Source organism: Macaca mulatta, chromosome 16 (assembly GCF_049350105.2).
Source record: "Macaca mulatta isolate MMU2019108-1 chromosome 16, T2T-MMU8v2.0, whole genome shotgun sequence".
Classification (NCBI taxonomy): Eukaryota; Metazoa; Chordata; class Mammalia; order Primates; family Cercopithecidae; genus Macaca; species Macaca mulatta.
The window spans coordinates 4928779-4955046 of record NC_133421.1 but is presented as its reverse complement, the minus strand read 5'-3'; the positions used below and the strand labels follow the sequence as shown (position 1 = coordinate 4955046).

The window sequence follows — 26268 nt, the reverse complement described above, 5'->3', positions numbered from 1 at the left end:
AATGATAACCAGAGCAAGACAAGTATAAAATAGATTAAGTTTATAAACTGCTGGCAAAGATTCTATATTGCTCACTTCTGCAGTTCTTACAGAAGTAACTGGCTTACGGTTTTTTTTTTTTAAATGAAAAATCTATTTTGGGGGTGGGTAGGGGAATGTTGTAAATGTATGCACATATGTATGTAGATATCAAGTCAAGATCTGCTTCCCTGAAGCTTCTATTCATGTTTTGGGTAACTCCTCTCTGGAACCATGATAAATAACAAGTTTTATTTTTATTGTTTCAAGTCTTCTTCTTCCCAAAAGATGACCCTATTCCTTGAAAGCTATTCCTTACTCTGGCATTCAAGGTCTGCTATTATCTGGTCTTGGTCTACTTCTAATATTATTTTCTAACACTCTCCTTTTTTTTTATTTTTTATTTTTTGAGACAGAGTCTCGCTCTGTTGCCCAGGCTGGAGTGCAGTGGCATGATCTCGGCTCACTGTAAGCTCCACCTCCCGGGTTCACGCCATTCTCCTGCCTCAGCCTCCTGAGTAGCTGGGACTACAGGTGCCCACCACCATGCCAGGCTAATTTTTTTTTCTTTTTTTGTTAGTAGAGACGGGGTTTCACCGTGTTGGCCAGGATGGTCTCGATCTCCTGACCTCATGATCTGCCCGCCTCGGCCTCCCAAAGTGCTGGGATTATAGGCGTGAGCCACCGTGCCCGGCCTATTTTCTAACACTCTTCTTTACTTTAGTTTTCAAAGCAACTACTAAAATATCTGTGGTCTTACAGGCCTAGGCCTTTCCTAACAAATCTTCCTTTCATCTCCGAGCCCTTCTGTATCCCAGTCTTCAAATGGTTAGAAGATACGGTAACAACAAAACACGGTCTTTGAACTCAGAACTACAATCCACTACCTGGCCCATAGTAAATTCCGGATAAATGACAGCTACTGTTATTCGTATTAAATAAGGGCTAACATTTACTGGGCATTTACTGTGTGCCAGGGTCGTCTATTTCCTCTTTTAGTATTTTCAGGGCGATTGTTGTTATTGTATTTTTACTGGTAGGTCCTGAGGGTGTTCAGTAAGGAACTTGCCCAAGGTCACAGGGCCAGGAATCCACAGTCTTCTTTGCCAGGAAGCCTGGAGCTCAACGCCCAAGGTCGCCCACCACGCGGCTGCCCCTGCAGAGCGTCTCTGCGGCTCACGGGCGCTTCCCTCCCGCAAGCTCCCGCAGCCCCGGCCCTGCCTCGCTGACTGCTCTCCGCCTTCCATGGCCGCCATCTGAACCCGGGCTTCAGCTTTGTTCCCAGCCTCCTGGGGACTCAGATTCCCTGACCCTGATCCGAACCAGAAACGGAGACAGACCCCTCGGGTGGCCTTCGAGGCAATCTCTGGGCACACTCTGGGTGGCCACCAACATCTAACAAACGGATGTCTGGACCCTCAGAAAGGGCCAGGGGGTGCGGGGGAAGCGGGGCACACTTTTTGGACGATGCTGGGGCTGGGGCCGGTTGGGCAGGAGATCGGCCCCTGTCTCTCCAGTCACAGGACAGTCCCCTTTCCTCTCTGGGCCAAACTGTAAGGATTTGGACCCATCCCTGCGCCCACAGCTGAGAACGCCCAGGAAGCGCGTTAACGTCATCGCGCCCGGCCCAACGCAGCCAGGGAGGCCGCGACGACGCCATCGCACCCTGGAGGCGGCCACTGCGCCTGCGCGGTCCGCGGCGCATGCGCAGAGCCTGATGCCCGCGGTTTCTTCGCAGGCGGGGAGAACGGCCGTTGCTGACGGGGGCTGCCTGGACGACAGTTGACGGAGGCGAGGGAGACTGAGGGCGAGAGTTGTGCGTCGTGTTGTCAGGAGGGTCTAGAGGAGAAAGACTGTGTGTTGATTCCAAACCGCCCCCACTCCGTGGGCGGGTCAGGAGAGGCCCTTGGAAGAGCGTCTGAACTTGACTGGAGCCTCCTCTCTCGCGCCCCCGTCAGGAGCCACAACAGGCCGCCATTTGAGGCCGTGGCTGTTGTGGCTGTTGTGGGTGGTGTGGGTGGTGGTGGTGTGTGTGTGCAGATGGAGCACACTTTTTGCACACGAATGCCACCAGCCCCATTACTGACGCCACTGAGGTCCATTTGGAAGCTGGGGTTGCGGGTAGAGGAAGGACCCCGCCCTCGGGATAAATGGTCCCGCGGGGAGAATGTGACACTTAGAAACTTTTTTTTGTTGTTGTTGATTCTGTTTGCTTGATCCTAAGAAACACGATAGCCCTCATAAGCCCCTCTAAATATAGGATGTGAGTTGGCACTGGAAGAGAAAGTGGCAGAATCTCTGTTGTGGCTCCTAGGATGGCACCAAGAATATTTTCCTTTCCTTCCCCTTCCGTTCCCTCCCTCCCTCCATCCCTCCATTTTTTTCCTAGACGGAGTCTGGCTCTGTCACCCAGGCTGGAGTGCAGTGGCCGGATCTCAGCTCACTGCAAGCTCCGCCTCCCGGGTTCACGCCATTCTCCTGCCTCAGCCTCCCGAGTAGCTGGGACTACAGGCGCCCGCCACCTCGCCCGGCTAGTTTTTTGTATATTTTTAGTAGAGACGGGGTTTCACCGTGTTAGCCAGGATGGTCTCGATCTCCTGACCTCGTGATCCGCCCACCTCGGCCTCCCAAAGTGCTGGGATTACAGGCGTGAGCCACCGCGCCCGGCCTGTTTCCCAAGTTTTATTTGGCCTGACTTGCATTATTGCTTAGTTGTGTATGTGTCCGTCTCTCTGTCTCATTAGGTCGTGAATTTAGAACAGGAGTTACCTCTTCATGCAGTGGGCAAGTGTTTGTTGAATTAAATTGGGGTTGAAATGTGTTAGGGGGCTAAACATGCAAAATTACAGGAGAAATTCTATTGTAAAAGAAGAAAACTAAGGAAAAACTTGTTTCACTTGTTGAAGTTGTGGAAATGGGGTGGACACTTGTCATTACACTTATTCTGAATATGAAGGGAGGATTTAGTCTTTCTTTTTTTCTTTTTTCGAAATGGAGTCTGGCCCTCCTTGCCCAGGCTGGAGTGCAGTGGTACAGTCTTGACTCTCTGCAACTTCAGCCTCTTGGGCTCAAGCGATTCTCCTGTCTCAGCCTCCTGAGTAGCTGGGATTACAGGCACCCGCCACCACTCCCAGCTAATTTTGTATTTTTAGTAGAGATGGGCTTTCTCCATGTTGGCCAGGCTGGTCTTGAACTCCTGACCTCAGGAAGACTTAGTCTTTGGTATTATATAATCCAGGAGTTTCAAACTGATGCAAAGGCAGATGACCTGCACAATGCCTTAAAGTAGGGCATGGAGAAAGTTCCCAGTGGCTAAATACTGTGCTTCCTCCCTGGCGTTGGAAGCATGTATGTTTGCCAACGCTGTGGTCCATTGTCTTCTTTATAGATCTGGTTCAGAATTCTCTTTGTGGGCGCTGGATTCTGAAATAAATTACATACACTGTGTGAAAAAATGCCATATGTTTAGGAAGCAAGGTTACAGTTGCCCTAGTCATAACTTAATTGGAACAGAGTTGGAAAAGTGGATTATGTTGTAAACTCTTAGAAAGCAAAGGACTCCCTAAAGTGTTTACATGATCAGGTTTGAAAGTAGTTTAAAACCATAATTTCAGTAATCACTGGGCTGAGGATTTGGTTTTGTAGTTGAGACAATATGAGTTATAAGTTTCTTTCTTTGTAGGTCTGGTGGGACAGTGTCATAAATTTGGAATGCTGAAGAGAAAATTATAGATTTTGATATTGAAGGAAATGAAGCGAAGCCTAAATGAAAATTCAGCTCGAAGTACAGCAGGTATTGAACAACTTTTTATTTTTAAATTTTCTATATTTTCTATATAGCATATAAAGCTTGTATAGTTTATAGATATAACATTGGAAATAAATTTAAAATAGATTGAACAGTTAATCTAGCCTCTTTTTAGGTCCAAGGAGGTAAAATAACTTACTCAAGACAAAACGTTTAGTGGTAGAGGTGGGAGTAAGATCAAACTTTCTTAGATTTATTTTGATGTTCTTTCTACAAATTTGATGTGCTTGAGTTATTCTACGCTTTACAACGGAAAACAAAGAAATAGATCTATTTTTGTTTGTATTTGTGACTGACTTGTTAAAAAATATTTCCAGAAGCACTTCTGTCTTTCTAATAGCTTCTCCTATCATTTTTGCTTTCCCGATTTATTAGTTTAAAGACAGAGGGCAAGGATGATGAGAACAAGGGGAATGATGATGCATAATGAAGATAATAGTAACTATTATTTATGGTGGATTAACTGTATTCAAGACATTGATTATATATATTAATTTATTTAATCTTTACACCAGTACTCTGAGATAGGTTATTATAATCATTTCTGTTCTTCAGATGAGAAAACCAAGGCTAAAAGAGGTTAAATAAGTAATCCATGAAGTAGCAGAATCAGAATTTGAACCTAGGAATCTGGCCCTTAGTCCCTGCTCTTAATCATTATGCTATCAGTGTATGTCATATTGGCACAAAGAGTTTAGGGAAATTGCTCAAGATCATACTCTGAAGTTGTAATGCAAACCTACTTCGAAGTCATAATTCAGACCCCGGTGGTCTGATTCCAGAGCCCATATAATTCTCCCAGCCTTTAATCAGAGAGTTTTCACAGAGTCTGTGTTTGCCTGTAGAACAATTAATGATGACCAGTTAGAGAATTGTACAGTGGCAAGAGATCTGAACTGATATTTAGGAATCTTGGGTCCTATCGGGATTCTTCCACTGACTTGCTCTATAGCAATGCACAAGCTATCTGAACTTCTTTTCCCTTCGAGTTCCCTAAGTTTTAAAGTTTATATTTTGTGACTTTTGGCCTGAATTGAGATCCTAGATCCACCATCTGGAGGAATTAGTAGTAGTATTTATTCTCATTTGGACTGGATATTATTACTCTCTAAGGCATTCTCAAAATGATTGACAAAATATATAATTACAGACACCTGGGGTGCTTGTTAAAATCGCAGAGTTTTGAGTTCCAGGCTAGATCTATTGAAATAAAGTCTATGAGAGTAGAGTCTAGGAACGTGCACATTAAGCAGAATTCCAGATAAATCTTAGTCCAATGAAACTTTGAGAACCAAGGCCCAAAAGGGCGTGCTACTATTGTCCAAAGCATGGTTCAGAGTTTGGTTCTTCCTCACCTCTGTTGTACTCTAAAGGTCCCCTGCAGTTGATACGGTAACAGGCAAGCACAGGAGGGGGATAAGAAAAAAAAAAAGTGGATTTGGAAAGATTGGGGGATGAGGGAGGAGATGGGAATTACTTCCATATGAGAGGAATTAAAACTGTTAGGGTAGAATAAGAAAAAGTTTTTGAAGAAACAAATTAGGCTATTCAGGATCTTAAAAAGAATGGAAAAGTCAATCCAAGGTTATAGAAATCTATAAGTATATTAGCATATAGAAGTAGATACATTTAAAGTGTGTATTATATACTAGTAATTATTTTACAACTAGATCTGCTTATTTGTCTATTATGTACTAATTTATTGGTACATTCAATTTAGGCTGTTTGCCTGTTCCATTGTTCAATCAGAAAAAGAGGAACAGACAGCCATTAACTTCTAATCCACTTAAAGATGATCCAGGTATCAGTACCCCTTCTGACAATTATGATTTTCCTCCTCTACCTACAGGTAAGAAAATTAATAAGGTAAAATTTTTCAGGAAATATAAACTAGGATTATAGAAAATTGTAATTTATCTCTGAACCAGTTAGCTGAGGTTTGGTGGGTGCTGGGAGGTCTTAATGGTTGTTGTTGACTTTTTACTTTCCTCTGCAAGAGGAATGGGCAGGCAGACATTCTGAAATATATGTGGTACATGCTGGTTATATACATTTACATTTTGAGGGCACATTTTAAAAATCATTAATAGGATCTTATATAGCTAGAATTTAAAAATATCTCTTACATGGCAATACTTGTATTGTTAATTTAATCCAGTGTGCTCCCGCAGACTTTAATATACTTCTAAATCTGTAATTATTTTGTTTAAAGAAAATAAAATATATAAAAGATATATTTGAAGAATTTTAGGTATGAAGTTCATATGTTTCCAATTTTTGTGTATAAAAATGATAAATTCACATGGATGTGCACAACTGGGCATTTATCTGGTCATACTCCACCATTTAAAAAATATTTCATAATTTAATATTTTTATAAGTAGCATGAATGTTGACCTTGAAAACCTGAGCTATTCCATAAGCAAATGTGTGTCCTCCTGAAGTACTTCAAGCTCTGACCAGGGTTACCATTTGTCAGAAATAGTAATTTTCCTATATTGTGTAAGAGATAGGGCCTCATCAGTGTTTTTTAAAAAACTTTTGTCTTGATTCCTTAGTCGGTCTGGGATATAATCAATCTTTGAAAAAAGAAAGAAGACAATAAAGTAGAGTAGAATAGAAAATAACAGCCATGCACTGCATAACAATGTTTTGGTCAGTCACACCACCTATGTGATGGTGGTGCCACTACAAATATAATGGAGCTGAAACATTTCTATTTCCTAGTGACATAACGTAGTAGCTGTCATAATGTCATAGCACAGTTTATTTTTTTATAAATATAATTTATAAAATTGGCTACGGTAGGCTACAATATAATATATATATAGTAGCCTAAATGTATGGTTTGTTTAGTCTACAGTAGTGTACAATAATGTCCTTCATATTCACTCACCACTTAATCACTGACTCACCCAGAGCAACTTTTAGTCCTGCAAGCTCCATTTATGGTAAGTGCCCTCTTGGGTGTATTGGTTTTTATCTTTTATATTTTTACTGTACCTTTTCTATGTTTAGATATGTTTAGATACACAAATACTATTATGTTACAATTGCCTATGGCATTGAGTACAGTAACATGTTGCACAAGTTTGTAGCCTAGGAGCAATAGGCTGTAACACGTAGCCTAGGTGTGTAGCAAGCTGTACTCTCCAGCTTTGTGTAAGTACACTCTATGATGTTTGCACAACAAAATCACCTCACAACGCATTTCTTAGAATGTATCCCTGTCATTAAGTGACACATGACTGTGTCAGAGTGTATCACACATATTAAGGATAAGATTTGATGGTGAAGTTTTATATTCTTTTTCCTCCTTTCTCTATCTCTGTTTGTCTGTATCTCACACATATGCCATGCATATACATGTTCTGAGTTACAATGTATTTCTTTCTGTGGGTGGGATTTAAAAAGTTCAATAAACATTGGATTAGATGAAATTCATGTTACAAAGTTAAAGATACTATACTAGAACTGATTGTAGAAAAGATACAGATTAAATTATCTTTGCTTAAAATACAATGAACAAGACAGACATCTATAAAAATTAATAAAGCAGGCTGTGACAGGTTTTCCAACAAAGTATTGTCAAAGAAGTCCATATATTCAAGTTATTTTCTTCTTCAAGTTTTTAAACCCCCAAAATTAAATAAGTGTGAAGTTATCATTTTGAAAAATACTACCTATCTTACTTTTATCTATGTTACTTATATCTTTTGAGATTGGGCCTGGGAAGCTATGAATGCAGAGTTGGCTCCTGTAATGAAAACAGTGGACACTGGGTATGTGCAGAAATACAAAACATTGGATGTGTGTCTGTTACTGACTGATGTTATTCTTCTATGTATATCTTAATTCCTCAATTTGAAAGCAAACTATTAATATTTAACAAGACATATTCCCTTGAAAGGCAAATACCACATTCAGTTCCTCGTCCTCTGAGAAGTCAAGATTCTATCTTTAACTCTATTCAATCAAATACTGAAAGAAGCCAGGGTGGTTGGAGGTGAGTCTACTTAAAATTTTCTTCTTCTTCTATTCCTTCTCATTTTCCTGTCGTCTTCTTCATCCTTCCCTCCTCCTTCACTTCTTCTTTGTTTCTCAGACAGAATTACATTTAGGAAATTTCTATAAATAATAACTATGGCAGTATTAGTTATGTTTTATGAAAGAACTTAGAACATGCATGTAAAACTTAAAAAATATGAAAATTTCACAGTGATTATGCTTCAAAAGATTCTCAATGTGATAATGAAATTTCTGATAATATTCATTTCTATGAATTTATGATTTTGCTTATGGGTTATTAATGATTTCATTGACAATAGATAGACAGGAATCATATCTTAGTATTGGTTATATTTAGGAATTGAGAACCAATTAGAGTGCTCAGTCTTATCCTATAAGACAGTCAGCTTCAAGGTAAACAGAATGGAAGGAGAAGGAAAAATGGAGGCTGAGATGCATATGCATCTGCAATACTAGGGGCTCAAGAAATGAAGAAGATAGTCAAAAAGATGCTGAGGGTTCTTGCCGTAAGGACCAAAGTTTAATGTTTAAATAGTATGAAAAAATAGATAGAAAAAGAACATGGATTTTTCTTGGTTGTATTTTAGTAGCCTTGGATAAATGGCAATATTGAAGGAAATAATTTTGGAAATAAAGTGCTGGGAAAACAACACCAAATCAGTCACTGTTAAGGGCTTTGATATGTTATTTCAATAATCCTTACAACAACCTTATGAAGTTAATACTATTCTCATTTTTATTATATAAAGATACCGTATTTTTTTTAAAGGGGAAGCTTTTTATATAGTTGTTAATAAATACATTGAAATAATGTCTTTATTTAAAAATTAGTTTTGATTTTATTATTCATGCTAGTTTCCCCAGGACCAGTCCATAAGTTTCTTCATAACAAGGCCTTAAAACTAGGCCTGTTCATGGTTTGGGATGGTTCTTAGAGACATTGTTCCAACTGCAGGTGCTAGAAGAAAATCCATTCTGACAAGCACTAGACAGAGAATTAGGTAACAGATTGTAATCTGGACAGGCAGCCAGTATTGGATATTACGATTTGAATTAATACATGATCTGTCAGACTGTTGGGATACAACAGGAAATCCAGGAGTAGAGAACATTTAAAAATCCATGCAGGCAGTTGGTAATCTGCTGAAGGTTTTTTGAACCGGTTAAAGGTCTAATCCTCAGGTTTAGAGTCCAGGTAGAGTTGCCAGATTTAGCAAATAAAAATAAAGGATGCCCAGTTAAATCTGAATTTCAGGTAATCAGGAATTTTTTAGTATGTGTCACAGCCAATATTTGGGACATAGTTATACCAAAAATTTGTTACTTATTTGAAATTCAGGTTTAACTGGCCATCCTATGTTGTTTCTGGCAGCCTAGTCTAGACTTTCTTGGGACATGGAGTTTTCAAGAGCAAAGTACACTCCTATTCTTATAGATACTGTGTTATTAGACACATTATCAATATATATTTCATTCACCAGAATTAGGATATGGACAGTTAGTAAGATTAGTAAGGATAAGTTTCTTTGCCAGAGCTCCTACAATTGGCTTTAGACTCTGAGGAGACACTGAGCTTGTACTTACTTAGTAGTTAAGACATCTCAGTTGAGGGATTGAGGTGATATGAGGACTTTTAACATTTTTAATCTTTTTTTTTGAGACTGGACCTTGCCATGTTGCCCAGGCTGGAGTGCAATGGCATGATCATAGCTCATTGCAACCTTGAACTCCTGGGCTTAAACAATCTTCCCACCTCAGCCTCCTGAGTAGCTGGGACTGACTATAGGTTTGCACCATCATGCCTGGCTAATTTTAAAATTTTTAGTAGAAACGAGGTCTTGCTATGTTGCCTAGGCTGGTCTTGAACTCCTGGGCTCAAGCGATTCCCTCACCTCAGCCTCCCAAAGTGCTGGGATTACAGGCATACACTATTATACTCGGTGAGATGAAGGCTTTAGAAACTGAGAACTGAATACAACCTGGCAAACAGGTTCAGGTAAATGCATAAATTTTAACAGAAGATAAAGGTTTTTTTTCCTAAAATAACTTACTATTCTCATTATGAAAATAATAGAATAATTCTAGAAAAAAGGAAAAAGAAAATTATTCATAGTTGCACTGATCCAGAGTTAACCATTAATTTATTTTTGAACAGAAAAAACCAAACCATTTCACCTTTTTTGAGTGTTATGTCTTTATCCATGGGAAAAAAGTTGAACTAGATGATATCTGAGGTTCCTTCAGTACTCAATATATATTGTACATAAAACATACAGTTCTGATGTATTTATGTAACTTTGTGCTGTCTTGTCTATCACTACCACGAAAACCCTTGATTAAGGATTTTACAAATATATGAATTTATCTAACATGCTTGTGTGTGGAATACTTAGAATGCCTGTTGCTCTGATACACCCAGAATTGTTTTCCTATTACACATCATGTCTTTCAACCATTCTTGTTACACAGATCTATTGTAAAAGTTTAATGATCTAAAATAGTATATAACTTAAGTCAGTAATTCATAAAAGGAGGTGGCAGGCCCCAATATCCATGTAACTAAATTTTTAAACTTTTAGGTCTCCTTCAACTTGCTCAGGATGGCCAAAGGTATGAGGAATATTTTCTTTTGGACTCTGTTTGCGTCTGGAACACTCTCTTGACAATCTCATCCTTGCTACAGTTCTGACTGCAGTTGAATATTGTATTTCTATTGTTATCTTAAATTTTAATTAGGGCTGGATGCGGTGGCTCACACCTGTAATCCCAGCAATTTGGGAGTCAGAGGCGGACGGATCACTTGAGGTCGGGAGTTTGAGACCAGCCTGGCCAACGGGTGAAACCCCGTCTCTACCAAAAAGATGCAAAAATTAGCCAGGTGTGGTGGCACATGCCTGTAATCCCAGCTACTTGGGAGGCTGAGGCAGGAGAATCGCTGGAACCTGGGAGGCAGAGTTTGCAGTGAGCTGAGATCCTGCCACTGCCCTCCAGCCTGGGTGACAAAGTGAGAACCTGTTTCAAAAAAAGTGTTTGTTTTTTTTTTTTAATTTATATATATTTAGGGTGTACAACCTGATATTTTAATGTGCATATACATAGTGACCTGATTTCAGTCAGGCTAATTAATATATCCATCTCTTCACATAATTACCATCTTTTTCTTGTATGAGAACACTTAAGATCTACCTTCTAAACGATTTTCATCTGTATAACACAGTATTATTAACTATAGTCCTCGTGCTCTACATTAGATCTCTAGAATTTACTCATTCTACGTAACTGAAACTTTGTACCCTTTGATATCACCTTATTTCTCCCGCCTCTTCACCCCTGGTAACCACTATTCTACTCTGTGCTTCTATGAGTTTGATTTGTAAAGATCCCACATATAAGTAAGCACATATAGTATTTTTCTTTCTGTGTCTGACTTATTTCACTTAGCATAACATCCTCTAGGTTCATCCATGTTGTCACAAATGGCAGGATTTACTTCTTTTTAATGTCTGAATAGTATTCCGTTATCTCTTTATGATACATTTTTTAGTCCATTTATCTGTCACTTACATTGTTTACATATCTTGGAATTTTTTTTTTTTCGGGCGAAGTTTTGCTCTTGTTGCCCAGGCAATGGCAACAAGACAATGTGAGTGCAATGGTGTGGTCTCGGCTCACTGAAACCTCTGCCTCCTGGGATCAAGTGATTCTTCTGCCTCAGCCTCTCGAGTAGCTGGGATTATATGCATGTGCCACTATGCCTGGCTAATTTTGTATTTTAGTAGAGATGGGGTTTCACCATGTTGGCCAGGCTGGTCTTGAACTCCTGACCTCATGTGATCCACCTGCTTCGGCCTCCCAAAGTGCTAGGATTACAGGTGTGAGCCACCGTGCCTGGCCCTCTTGGCTATTGTGAATAATACTGCAATGAATCTGGAAATGGAGATATCTCTTTGAGATACTAATTTCATTTCCTTTGGATGTATCTCCAGAAGTGGGATTGTTAGATTATATAGTAGTTCTGTTTTTAATTTTTTTGAGGAACTTCCATACTGTTTTTCATAATGGCTCTACCAAGTTTCATTTCCACCAAGAGTGTACAAGGATTGCCTTTTATCTGCACCCTCGCCAACACTTGTTATCTTTTGAATTTTTGATGACAGCTGTCCTAACAAGTGTGAATTGATAATATATCATTGTAGTTTTGATTTGCATTTTCCTGATGATTAGTGATGTTGAGCACCTTTTTATATACCTATTGGCCATCTGTGTGTCTTCTTTAGAAAAATGTCTATTTAGGTTCTTTGCCCATCTTTAAATTGTGTTGTTTTTTGTTACTGAGTTCTGTGAATTCCTTAAATATTTTGGATGTTAACTACTTATCAGTTATATAGTTGCCAACATTTCCTCCTGTGCTATAGGTTGCTTTTTCACTCTGTTGATTATTTCCTTTACTGTGCAGAAGCTTTTTAGTTTGATGTAGTTCTCAAATATTTATTTTTGCTTTTGTTGACTGTGCTTTTGGTGTCATATTAAAAGAAGTCATTTGCAAGACCAATGTCAAGGAGTTTGTTCCCTACATTTTTTTCTAAGAGTTTTATGGTTTCGGTTCCTACTTGGTTTAAGTCTTTAATCCATGGTTGAGTTGATTTTTGTGTATGGTGTAAGGTAAGGGTTCAGTTCCATTCTTCTGCATCTGGATATCCAGTTTTTCCAATACTATTTATGGCAGAGACTTTTATCCCATTGTGTGTTCGTCTCACTTTTGTTGAAAATCAATTAAATGTAAATGTATGGGTTTATTTCTGGACTCTCTACTCTGTTCTGTTGGTCTGTGTGCCTGTTTTAATACCAGTACCACACTGTTTTGATTACTATAGCTTTTCGGTATAACTTGAAATCAGAAAGTGTGATGGATGCAGCTTTGTTCTTTCTCAAGATTGTTTTGGCTATTCAGAGTCTTTTGTGGGTCCATATGAATTTTAGGATTGTTTTTTCTATTTCTGTGGAAAATATCGTTGAAATTTTGATAGGGATTGTATTGAGTCTGTAGATCACTTTGGGTAGTTTAGACATTTAACAGTATCAATTCTTCAATTCCATGACACAGGATTTTTCATTTATTTTGTCTTCAGTGTTTTTTTTTTTTTTTTTTTTTTTAAATCAGTGTTTTATACTTTTTAGTGTATAGACGTTTTTCCACCTTGGTTATATATTCCTAAGTATTTTATTCTTTTTGGTGTTATTGTAAATGGGATCATTCTCTTGGTTTCCTTTTGGGATATCTATTGTTGGTGTAAAGAAATGCTCCTGATTTTTGTATGTTGATTTCATATCCTGAAACTTTACTGAATTCATTTTTTAGTTCTAACAGTTTTTTAATGGAGTTTTTAGGGTTTTCTACATACAGGATCGTGTCATCTGCAAACAGAGACATTTACTTCATCCTTTCCAATTTGCACTCCTTTTATTTCCTTTTCTTGGCTAATTGATTGGCTAGGACTTTCAAGACTAGTTGAGTATTCCTTATCTGAAATATTTGGGATCAGAAATGTTTCAGATTTTTTTGGGGTTTGGAATATTTGCAGAATACCTACCAGTTGAGTATCCTAAATCTGAAAATTCAAACTCTGAAATGCTTTAATGATCATTTCCATTGAGCATCTTGTTGTTGCTTAAAAAGTTTCAAATTTTGGAGCATTTCGAGTTTTGGATTTTCAGATTTAGAATGCCCAGCCTGTAACTATGTTTGAATAGAAGTGGTAAGAGTGGGCATCCTTGCCTTGTACTGGATCTTTAAAAAAACCTTTCAGTTTCCCCCATTATGATGTTAGCTGTGGAAATTTTGCAGATGACGTTTATTGTGTTGGAGTATGTTCCTTCTATACCTATTTTTTTTTAGAGTAAACTGAATGGATGTTGAACTTTGTCAGATGCTTTTTCTGCATCTGTTTTTATCTTTAATTCTGCTACTGTGGTATATAACATTGATTGATTTGCATATGTTAAAGCAACCTTGCATCCCAAAAATAAATCCCAGTTGGTCATGGTGTATAATTTTTTAAAAAAAGATTTCAACTTTCACTTTAAATATAAGGGGTACATAGGATTTGTTACATGGGAATATTGTGTGATGCTAAGGTTTGAAGTATGGATCCTATCACCTCACCCATGTAGTGAGCAGAGTTCTTGATAGGTGATTTTTTGATGTGCTGTTGAATTTGCCTTGCTAGTATTTTATTGAGGATTTTTGCGTCTATGTTCTTTAGTGATACTGGCCTTCAGTTTTCTAGCAGTGTCTTTGTTTGATTTTGATATGAGCGATGCTAGTCTCATAAAATGAATTTGGAAGTATTCTCTCTTGTTTTATGAAAGAATTTAAGAAGATTGGTATTAATTTCTCTTTGAATGTTTAATAGAATTCACTGTGAAGTCATCTGGTCCTGGGTTTTTCTTTGTTGAGAGGTTTTTGATTACTTCTTTAATCTCCTTATTATTGGTCTGTTTAGGCTTTCTACCTCTTCTTGATTCAATCTTGGCAAGTTGCTTATTTCTAGGTATTTATCCATTTCTTCTGTGTTACCCAATTTATTGTCATATAATGTTCATAATAGTCCCTTATTATCTTTTTTATTTCTGAGAAATCCATTTTGTGTCTCCTCTTTCATTTATTTAAATCTCTTCTTTTTTTAGTCTATGTAAGGGGCGGTCGACTTTATCTGTTCAAAAAAATAAGCTCTTAGTTTTTCTTTTTCTTTCTTTCTTTTTTTCTTTTTGAGATGGAGTCTCATTCTGTTGCCAGGCTGGAGTGCAGTGGCACGATCTCGGCTCACTGCAACCTCCGCCTCCCGGGTTCAGGCAATTCTCCTGTCTCAGCCTCCTGAGTAGCTGGGACTACGGGCCTGCACCACCATGCCCAGCTAATTTTTACATTTTTAGTAGAGATGGGGTTTCACCATGTTGGCCAGGATGGTCTCGATCTCTTGGCCTTGTGATCCGCCTGCCTCAGCCTCCCAAAGTGCTGGGATTACAGGTGTGAGCCACCTCGCCCGGTTCCAGTTTTGCTTTTTTTTTTTTTATTCTCTATTTTATTTATTTCTACTCTAGTCTTATTGTTTCCTTTATATGCTTATTTTGGGCTTAGTTTGTTATTCTTTTTCCAAGTCCTTTAAGTGTGAAGTTAGGATGCTTATTTGAGATCTTTTTATTTCCACTTACACATTTATTGCTATAAACTGCCCTTAGTACTGCTTTTGCTTTCCCATAAGTTTTGGTATGTCATGCTTTGTTTCTGTCTCAAGATAATTTTTAAATTTCCTTTTTAAATTCCCTCTTTGATCAATGGTTGTTCAAGAGTGTGGTGTTGTACTTGTGAATTTTTCCATTTTCTTTTCTTTTTAAATTGAGATGGAGTCTCGCTCTGTCGCCCAGGCTGGAGTTCAGTGGCGTGATCTCGGCTCACTGCAATCTCCGCCTCCTGGGTTCAAGTGATTCTTCTGCCTCAGCCTCCCAAGTAGCTGGGACTACAGGTGCGTGCCTCCACACCCAGCTAATTTTTGTATTTTTAGTAGAGACGGGATTTCACTGTGTTAGCCAGGATGGTCTCGATCTCTTGGCCTTGTGATCTGTCTGCCTTGGCCTCCTAAAGTGCTGGGATTACAGGCGTAAGCCACTAAGCCCGGCTAGTTTTTCCATTTTCTAGCAGTTATTGATTTCTAGTTTTATACCATTATGGTCAGAAAAGATACTCGGTATGATTTTGATCTTCTTAAATGTGTTAAGTCTGATTTCGTGAGCTAACATGTGAGTTATCCTTGAGAAAGTTCCATCTGTGCTTGAGAAGAATGTGTAGTCTTCTGCTGTTGGTTGGCAAATTCTATATATGTCTTTTGGGTCCATTTGATCCATAGTGTTGTTCAAGTTCACTGTTTATTGATTTTTCTGTCTGGATGATTTATCTATTATTAAAAGTGGAGTATTGAGCTTTCTTTTTTTTATGTTGCTGTCAATTTTTCCTTTTAGATTTGTCAATATTTGCTTTATATATTTAGGTGCTCTGATATTGGATGTATTTGTATTCACAATTTTTATATCTTGCTATTGAATTTACTCATTTATCATTATATAATGACCTTCTTTGTTTTTAGAGACAACTTTTAACTTGAAGTGTATTTTGTCTGACATAAACTTAGCCAGCCCTGTTTTCTTTTCATTGCCATTTGCATGGAATTATCTTTTTCCATCCCTTTATTCTCAGCTTTTATGTGTCTTTGAATCTAAACTGAGTTCATTGTAGACAGCATATAGTTGGATCTTTAACCCACTCAGCCACTCTTCATATAGGTACACCTCATATATTGCACTTTGCTTTATTGCACTTCACACATACTGCATTCTTTACAAGTAGAAGGTTTGTGGTAACCTTGCATTGAGCAAGTCTGTTGGTGCCATTTTTCCAACAGCATGTGCTCACCTCATGTTTCTATGTCACATTTAGGTATTTGTTGCAATATTTCAAACTTTTTCATTATTATTATATCTGTTATGATGATCTGTGATCAGTGATCTTTGGCATTACTACAAATGTGCTGTTAGCAATAGACAGTTGTAAAGCTGAAATAAATTTTTCTAGACTATGAATAATAAAAGTAATTTATATAACCATGGGAGAGAGCAAAGACAAAATTGTGTTTCTCTTTATTGAAAATAAAATTACAAAATTGTTGCGTGTGATGGTACCTGTAGTGCCAACTACTCTGGAGGTTGAGGCAGGAGAATCACTTGTGCCCATGGGTTTGAGACTGGCCTGAGTCTAAAAAAATTACAAAATTATTGTTGTATGAAGAAGTGTTCAGTGTAGGAAAAAATTTCTATAAAGGAGTATCAGGCAGTTAATAATTCTAATATTTTTTTTCTGGGTATCGTGATGTTTGTGGTGTTTATAATTTAAGTTGTAATTGTGCTTGCTTTTCTCATTATTTTATACTAACTTTGTACCCGATTAATAGTGTTTCCCAAATTATACAAACTTCAGGCCTCATAAAACTTGGATTTGTTCCTGGTCAGTAGTGCACCTAGACCTCTTTTTGGATTATTTACCTAAAAAAGGGATGGGTTGTATTGGTTGCCCTCTTGTGATACTTGTGGTATTTCCAGGAAAATTCCTGAGAATTAAGAATTTGTGGGCTGGGAATGGTGGCTTACGCCTCTAGTCCCAGCACTTTGGGAGGCCAAGGAGGTGGATCACTTGAGCCCACGAGTTTGTGGCCAGCTTGGGCAACATGGTGAAACTCTGTCTCTACAAAAAATAACAAAAATTAGCTGGGCATAGTGGCACTCACCTGTAGTTCCAGCTACTCAGGAGGCTGAGGTGGGAGGATCGCTTGAGCTTGGGAGATTGATGCTAGAGTGAGCTGTGTTCTCGCCATTACACTCCAGCCTGGGTGACAGAGCGAGACCCTGTTTCCGAGAAAAAAGAAAAATAAATAAAGAATTTGTGATTTGTGACTTGGGCTAGTTCGTTTCCTGTGGAACTCCTAACTAGGCTGCTCAGAAGTTATGCTTTTGATTTTGGCCTCGTTAGCATCTAGCATAATGTTCTGGTCAACTGATATAACACACTTAATGTTGCTGGCAAATGCTGTACCAGATTCATTATAGGGCTTTTAAGGTACGCATTAAAACCACAAAATTTCGAATCAAATATTAATAGCTATCTATTCCTGCTTATATGTATTCTCCTTGTGATTTAAGATCATTGCTAAGCCACAGTTTAACTTCTTAAAATTTTACTTTGTAGAAAATTTTAAAATTGAATATATAAAGAAGCATACAAATGCCTTCAAAATCTTACCACTTGGATACAACTACTATCATATGAAGGATGCTATCATTTAAAAATATACTTTGTAGTACTAGACTCCGAGCTGGGAGATCTTGTATTTCCTCGGTTCTAGACTTGTGAGTAATTTCCTGTATGACTTTGGACAAGTTAATTCCTCATTAAGGATCAGTCTTCTCATCTGGAAAGAGGGTAATAATACATTGTAGGGTTGTTGTGATGTATTTGGAATTTCTAAGTAGTTAGTAACAAAGTGCTTCCTAAATCATAAATTGCCATATAAATGAATTTTTCATTAATTTTTTTTGTAATTAAGAAACCATATAGAAACAAATGCTTTTTTTTCTTTTTTTTTTTTTTTTTTTTTTTTTTTTGCACTATTACAGCTACAGAGATAACAACAAAAATACCAGCTTGAAAACTTGGAATAAAAATGATTTTAAGCCTCAATGTAAACGAACAAACTTAGTGGCAAATGATGGAAAGAATTCTTGTCCAATGAGTTCAGGAGCTCAACAACAAAAACAATTCGGAATACCCGAACCTCCCAACTTACCTCGCAACAAAGAAACCGAGCTACTCAGACAAACACATTCATCAAAAATATCTGGCTCCACAATGAGAGGGCTAGACAAAAACAGTGCATTACAGACATTTAAGCCCAATTTTCAACAAAATCAATATAAGAAACAAATGTTGGATGATATTCCAGAAGACAACACTCTGAAGGTAAATGTTTAAATATCAGTTAATGACTTATTTATGTTTTAAAAAATATGAGGTAAATATTTAGAAAACTACAGAGATAAGAGCACCTGAAATAAATTCCATGACATACATTACTTGATTGGCATAAATATTAAGTTCCATTGAAGTGGATGAATGTTAGTTTCCGAAATATTTTCTTAGGGGTGTGAATGGCTGCTCCTTTTCCTTTAAAACTTTAGAGTTTTCTACTCAATTCTGACTTTCACTTTACACTCATTTTAAGGATAATGACAGTTTATCCATTGTTTGTGAAGTTACCTAGGCTCTTCATATGTCATTCTAAGTACTTTTCAACAGAGGTCAGCAAACATTTTCTATAAAGGGCCAGGTATTATTTTTGGCTTTATGGGTCATACTGTCTCTGTTACAGCTACTCAACAGTACTACTCAGCTCTGCCACTGTAACTTGGAAGCAGCCATAAACAATACATAAATGAATGGGCACGGCTGTCCTCCAACAAACGTTTACACAAACAGATGGCAGGTTAGATTTGCACTGCAGGCCATAGTTTTCTTTGTGATCAACTTATTATGACCTTTGCTTTATGATCTTACCCTATTTTACCTTTGTAGCCTCATATTTCATAGTCTACTAATTGTCCAATGCTTTAGCCACCTCAGACTCGTCACAGTTCTCTAAACATAGCATACACTCTGTGCTTTGGTTTATATTCTTCCCTATACCTGTGTCTCAACTGTACTTCCTCTGTACGCTCAGTGCTCTAATTGTTCTTTGTAAATATTATTTATATATTATGTGTGCTGGTTATTCCTCATCTCTGCTCCCTGGCCCCTTGGCCCACTTGATTCTTCACCTGCCCTTCTTTGTGTTTTGGAAGGCTGAATTGTCCTACGTAGTGCATCATCCTACGTAGTGCATCATCCTGAGATTGTTTACTTCCTGGCTTTTGCTAGAGGTCAGCCAGCAGGAGTCACTGGTACTACCAATCACAGGGTGGGAGGAAAAGTTGGGTTTTCTCACTTTCTCCTGTCTTAAATGTTACATCACCAGCAGTGGCTGTGTCACTGCATGATGTAGCCCCTTCATGAGTATAGCTTTCCTGGGCTTGATACTTTTATTTTCTCCTCTTGTCCTTTCAACCTAGGAATGGTAACAACTTCTTACAGTCGTTAGTTTTTGTTCTGCCCATATGTCTGAAAAAGCAATCTTTTCAGTAAGCCATCGGGGTAAAATTTGTTTTTGCATGTTTTATTTTTTGTTGGAAATAAGATTAATAAAGCATGTTTCACAGTGGTCCTCAATCTTATGTTTCCTTGTACTCAAAATTATACGACATAATCACCTTAGTAACAGTGGTTTACTGTGGCCATAATCATCAACAGGAGGCATGTTAGAATCTTGGTTAGGAGGGGAAGAGGGAAGAAACTACTTGTGTTTTGAAAAAAAATCCCATCATATGCTCTTCACAACCCTCACACTCACAAAGTGTCCCCCTGCCTTTGAAAATTAGTATTTTGACACACTGTATTCTTAGTTGATCTTCAAAAATGCTAAGAACATTTCCATCTCGGGGCTTTTATACTTGCTGTTACCACTGTCCTCATTTAACAACTCACTTAAAATAATAACCCCCATCTCTCTTTCTTTCTGTTTACCTTGTGTGTTTTTTCCTTAAAAAAAAGTACATTTCCTGACGTTCTGTTATATGTTTATTTATTTTATAAATCCTCCACTAGACTATAAAATCTTCAAGAGCAGATATCTTGACTGTTTTGTCCATGAATGTTTCCTTAATAGCTATGTTTGGCGTGTAGTAGGTGTCCAGTAAACACTTTTGAAACGAATGAATGAATGAATATGTCTGGCTCCTTCCCTAGAGGCCCCTAGAGTGTGAATGCATTAGGGAAAGGAATGGCCTTACCTATATTTGTCACAGGATCTGGCATATGATGCTTTAAAATATTCAATGAATGAATGAGTGAATGAATACCTATATAAATAATTCTCCTCTTGATTAATTGTCTCTAAGTGCACCCTGGTTTCTCTCCATTGGTAATATAGTAATGATGGCCTTATTTAAGGGAAGTAACTATACTAAAATTTTCAGTAGTTCTTTTTACTCACTTGTCCATTGTAAGGACTTAGAATTTTTACATAGAAGGTAAATGAGTATGATGAAAAAAAATATTTTTCTAATGCTATGTATCTTATTTTTTCAAAAGGAAACCTCATTGTTTCAGTTACAGTTTAAGGAAAAAGCTAATTCTTTAAGAATTATTTCTGCAGTTATTGAAAGCATGAAGTATTGGCGTGAACATGCACAGAAAACTGTACTTCTTTTTGAAGTATTAGGTAGGTAAAATGCTTCAGAAATACTTGAGTAATACTCTTTGGACAACAGGTTTTAATGTCTGATGAGTCCTTTTTCTTCCAAATAAAAGTCTGATTTTTACTACTCCCTAAAGTGTATTCAAAGAACTGAAGTTCTAATAATAGTCCCAGTGGTAGATAGAATAATGCTCCCTAAAAATGTCTACATTCTAATTACCAAAACCTGTGAATGCTACCTTATATGGCAAAAGAGACTTTGCAGATGTAATTAAGTTAGTGATCTTGAAATGGGAGGATTATCTTGTATTATTTGGGTGGGTTCAGTGTAATCATAAGGGTCCCTTATACAAGGAAAGCATTGAAAGATGCTACCTTGCTGACTTTGAAGATGGAGGGAGGGGCCATGACGCCAAGAATGCAGGCGTCTTCGAGAAGCTGGAAAAGTTAAGGAAGTAGATTCTACTCTAGAGCCTCCAAGAGGAACACAGCTTTGATGACTCATTATAGACTTCTAACCTCCATATATTAAGATAATGCTTTTGTGTTGTTTTAAGCTGACCACTAAATTTGTAGTAATTTGTAAGCAGCAATAGGAAACTGATACAGCCTCCTGCTTTTCCTTTTGTCCTGTTACATATATATACACACACACATATATATAGAAATAAATGTAAATATAAATGTGTGTATATATAGATGTAGATTTCCATCAGTGCACTCATTTCACATGTTTAACTTTCACCTAAAAATGATTCCAGTTTCTCTCTTGTTACCATTAAGGAAGAAGCTTTATTATATAAAGTGACATTGGATTCAGTAGAGACTCAGACTTTTTGAGTAAAGCACACTGTATTCATTTTCAATTGCTGTGTAACAAAGTAATGGAAACTTAGCAGCTAAAAACCACACCCACTTCTTAACTCAAGTTTTGTAGATCAGAAGTCCATGTGGGCTTGACTGTGTTCTATACTTGGTATCACAGTGCTAAAATCAAGGTGTTGGCTGGGCTGGTTTTGTTCAGTTTTCATTTTTGGCTTTTTGGAGGTTTCCATGCCTATGGCCTCTGGAACTGCCATGTACTTCAGGGATTCTTCATGAAGTCCTACTCATGTTGCTTGAAGTATATCTCTTAGCTGGTTGGCATGGCTGTTACTACTCTATGTTGAAGCTTGACTTAGCTCTTATTTTGTTCAGATCTTACCAGTAGCCATGTAACTGCAATAGCAGATGGTATTCTATTTCATGTCAGTTTTCTGTCAGAGCTAGAATACTGTCAGAGGTAGAACATCTTATTTCAAAGATCTTAAACCCTGTCGAACTTCCCACTAAATTGCTTTTTCCTGTGTGAAGGATGCTTTTGGCTCTCACCTCATTTACAGAATGTAAATATTAAAAATAACCTGTGCCTATTAAAAGGACGTGCTGATTCCATTCATTTCCCCAGGTTCTCTTTGGTGAATTGTTCAGGTTCACTCCAGAATATCCTTTTAAGAATATCACAATACTCGGTATAAACACCAATAGACATTCTTGTCAAGAAATGAAGGGGATCCATGCTTTTATATGTGATGGTGAGCTTTCATAGTGCTATAATAATCCTGAGCTCCTAGGCTAGACTCTAAACTTGTCAAAGGTAGATGGTTCATTTTACTGCACTTTAGTGTCTAGCACACTGCACAGTATATAGGAAGTCCCTTTCAGTTGCAACCACCCCCATGCAAAAAAAAAAGAGACAACTTTAGTGGATTTTTAAATACGAATAGAGAATTATTCACACAACTGAAAAGTGGCTGGGTTTCTGACTTTAGGCAAAGCTTGATCTAGCTGCTCAAGAGATGACACAGTGATTTCTCTGCATCCTTCTGGCCTGTCATAGTGTTGGCTTCATCTTAAGGCTCCAGACTGTAGTCTCTCCAGAAGCTTCTGACTCTCCCCTTATGGTAGCAAGTTGTTTATTAAATTTCTGTAGACTCTACATTCTTATACCACACTGCCATATTCTTAGATTTTTCTTCTCATTGCTCTTTCCTAAAAACTAACAAATGAGTCTTTGCATATAACCATTGCTGACTGGGTGACATGCCCATCACAGAAATCCTGAACTACATAGTTGAGCAATAAAATATGCTGATTGGATTAAGTCAGTCACAGTTCACTCCTGGATCTGGGGATGGGACAAATCCTATCCAAATAATATGGCTAAAAATGGAATTTTCCTAAAGGATAATCTGGGTCTTTTTAGCAGAAATGGAGGCCAGCCTCAAAATAACAAATGCCCACTACCAGTACTCAGTAGATGGTTATTAAATAAATGAATAATGCTGTCACTTGATAATAATTTCTTGAGATAAACATGAATTACAATTTGCATTTTATAGGGGAAGAAACAGATTTGAAAGTGGTTAAACAATTTATTCAACGAGGGAATAGGGAGATGTAGGTCGTAGGGTACAAACTTGCAATTATGGAGGACGAATAAGTCTAGAGGCTTAATGCACAGAGGAGGTCTGTGGTTAATATTATTGTATTGTATATTAAAAGTTTGCTAAGAGTAGATTGTAGGTGCTTTATCACACACAAAAAGGATAACTAAGGAAGGTGATGGATACGTTAACTTGCTCGCTGTAGAAATGATTTCACTATATGTTTATAAAAGTATGTTGTATGTATATGAAAATATGCTGTATACCTTAAACGTATATAATAAAAATAAAAACCCGGTTTGCTCAAAGTCACAAAATATTAGTAAGTTGAGGTACCTGGGACTTGAATGCATGACTCCTGATTCTAATTCAATGTTTCTTTTTTCTTTAAATTATGATGCTTATTTGTTACACATGTGCATTTTATTATTATAATGTTGTAGACTGTTCTGAGGATTTAACCACTCTATACTATACATTCTAAGGAAAAAGTTTCAGATGGTCATTTATTATCAATTGTATGAGCTTGGCATATAATCTGTTCCTAAGTTGGAGAGAGTCAGAAGTTTTGTTTTCCTACCTGTAAAACTGCTTGAGAAATATCTTCTCTTCTTAAAATGTCTTATTACTGTATAAATAGAACTATGAGAGGTTGATATGGATACTTATTTAAACATCAGCTTCCCTTTGTTAAATTTTATTTGCAGTTTACCAACATTTATTTTTTCTCCCATTTCAATATTGCTTAGCTGTTCTTGATTCAGCTGTTACACCTGGCCCATATTATTCGAAGACTTTTCTTATGAGGGATGGGAAAAATACTCTGCCTTGTGTCTTTTATGAAATCGTGAGTATTTTTAAAGTATTCTTCGCAAAGCTATGTCAACAGAATATAAACATGCAGGCTATAATTCAGTTGAACTAAATTCTGTTAACAGTTTAGTACTTTTAACACTTCGTTTGATTTTAGTTCTGATATGAAAGTTGTTTATTTGTATAATATGAAGAGCCTACTATGTGCCAGGTACTGTGCTGGGTGTGAGGGATATAAAGTGGAATATAAATGGTGAATGGCTCTTTCTCTCAAAGAGTTTGTAATCCCAAGTAGAATGGTACAGAAATGTTACACTGTGGTATGGTGAATGGCATGGTGGAGCTGGGTATGTGCAGGGTGCTAGAGAAGTAGGTAAGAAGGAAGGGGCAGATCAGGGAAAGATTTTCAAAGAAGGTGGTAACTTACCCTAGATCTTTAAGGACTAATAAGAATCAACTAAGCCAAAATGTGTTGGCGACAGAAAGAAGGATATAGTCTAAGGTGAGGGAGCAGCATATGCATAGACTTGAAGCTAAGAGAGAGCTTCACTTGTTCAGGGAACTGAAAGTAGTTATAATTACCAAAGTGAAGAGTTAGGAACTGATGGGGGTAAGGGTAGTGGTTGTGAAATTGGGGGAAAGCATAGTGAGCTGGGATATAAGGAAGAGGCTTCGTGACAAAGAAGTCTGGAGATTGCAAAGGAGGCTATTGACCTACACACATTGAGGCTGTAGAAGAGCTACATAAACTTTGTAAAGTTTGACCTTAATTCTGACACTGTCCTCAATTCTGAAATCAGACTTGGATTCCAGCATTTACTCCAACACTTTCTAGTTTTATGACTTAAGTAAGCTGCTTAAATTACTTGAACTTCAGATTTTTAAAAAAATCTATAAAATGGGGAGACAAATTCCTACTTCGAAAGGTTGTTAAGGAGATTAAATGATGAAACATGAATATACAGTGCATGACACATAGTAGGTGATCAAGAAAATTGTCAATTCCTATAATATCTTGAATGTGTATTATTTTTATCTAGTCTGATGTTTTTTTTAAAAAAACTTTGTTATTGTCATGTACAGAAAAGTGTAAAATCATAACCATACAGTTTGATGAAGTATCACAAAGTGAATGCCACCCAGGTTAAGAATAATAGAACATTGCCATCACCCCCCAAATACCTTTGTGCTTCTTCCCATTCACTGCCTTTTGTCTTCTACTTGCAAGTAACCACTAACCTGACTTTTAATGTCATCAATTAATTCTGCCTGTTTTTGAACTTTATAAAAACAGTATCACACAGTATGTCTTTTTAAATATGTGATTTCCTTTATTTGGCAAAATGTTTGTAAGGTTCATCTATATTGTTGTGTGTAGCTGTAGCTCACTCATTTACATTGCTTTGTATAACATTGTGTTGCATGAATATACCACAGTTTTCTATTTCACTGTTGGTGGGCATTTGGGTTTCTGGATTTTTGGCTATTATGCATAATGTTCTATGAACATTCTTAGCTATGTCTCTTATGCATTTGCATGTATTTCTGTTTGATGTATACCCAGAAGTAAAATTTCTGGGTCATAGAGCATGTGTATATTCAAATACATTAGTTATTGCCAAAGCATTTTTCAAAGGATTATGTCAATTTAAGTACTCACCGGCAGTGTGGGAGAGTTGTGGTTGCTCTGCATTCTTACCAACACTTAGTATTGTCCATCTTTTTTATTATAACCATTCTGGTGAGTCAATTTAGTGTTATGTCATTTCTTTACAATTCCCTGGTGAGTAATGAGGTTGAATACCTTTTCATATGCTATTTAGATATCTTTTTTTGTAAAGTCTGTTCAGGCATCTTGCTGTTTTCTTCTCGAGTTATTTGTCTTTTTCTTACTGATTCTAGGAATTAAAAAAAACTATTCCGGGAGTCAGTTTTCTGTCCATTATGTGCATTGCAAATATTTTCTCATATCCATCATTTGCTTTTTCCCACTTAATGATGGCTTTTGATAAACAGAAGTTTTTCATTTTCGTATAATCCTTTTATCAGTCATTAGTCTTTCCCCTTATAATTAGTGCTTTTTGTGACTATTTAGTGAAAGCAATTTCAGAATGCTTTAATTTTATTCATAATTGAGAGGATTTGGAGATTGCTGATCTTTTTCTGATTTACTTGTCTCTAAAGGCATCGAACTTTTGGGTGCCAACTTAAGCTTCAGGTCAGAGTGGGAGCGGTTACTAGAATCTCTTTTCCTTGGGGGCCTAAGATTCCATTTGTTTCC

At 37.3% G+C, this 26268-nt stretch overlaps 1 protein-coding gene across 13 annotated transcripts in view; it reads left to right on the top strand.

Moving 5' to 3' along the window:
- SPATA22 (spermatogenesis associated 22) overlaps window positions 1-26268 on the top strand; it is a 68244-nt gene that overhangs the window by 41072 nt on the left and 904 nt on the right. Inside the window, exons 1-8 of one of the 13 annotated variants that reach the window (XM_077970074.1) lie at window positions 1677-1834; window positions 3701-3811; window positions 5547-5627; window positions 7548-7608; window positions 7737-7832; window positions 18077-18419; window positions 20643-20772; window positions 23924-24021. In XM_077970074.1, the coding sequence (XP_077826200.1) occupies window positions 3769-3811; window positions 5547-5627; window positions 7548-7608; window positions 7737-7832; window positions 18077-18419; window positions 20643-20772; window positions 23924-24021 (852 nt within the window). In that variant the 5' untranslated portion in view covers window positions 1677-1834; window positions 3701-3768. Of the gene's footprint in view, window positions 1-1676; window positions 2140-2762; window positions 2803-3700; window positions 3812-5546; window positions 5676-7547; window positions 7609-7736; window positions 7833-18076; window positions 18420-20642; window positions 20773-23923; window positions 24022-26268 lie in introns of those variants that run through there. The other 12 variants (XM_015118239.3, XM_001088821.5, XM_077970073.1 and 9 more) reach the window with 12 other exon arrangements.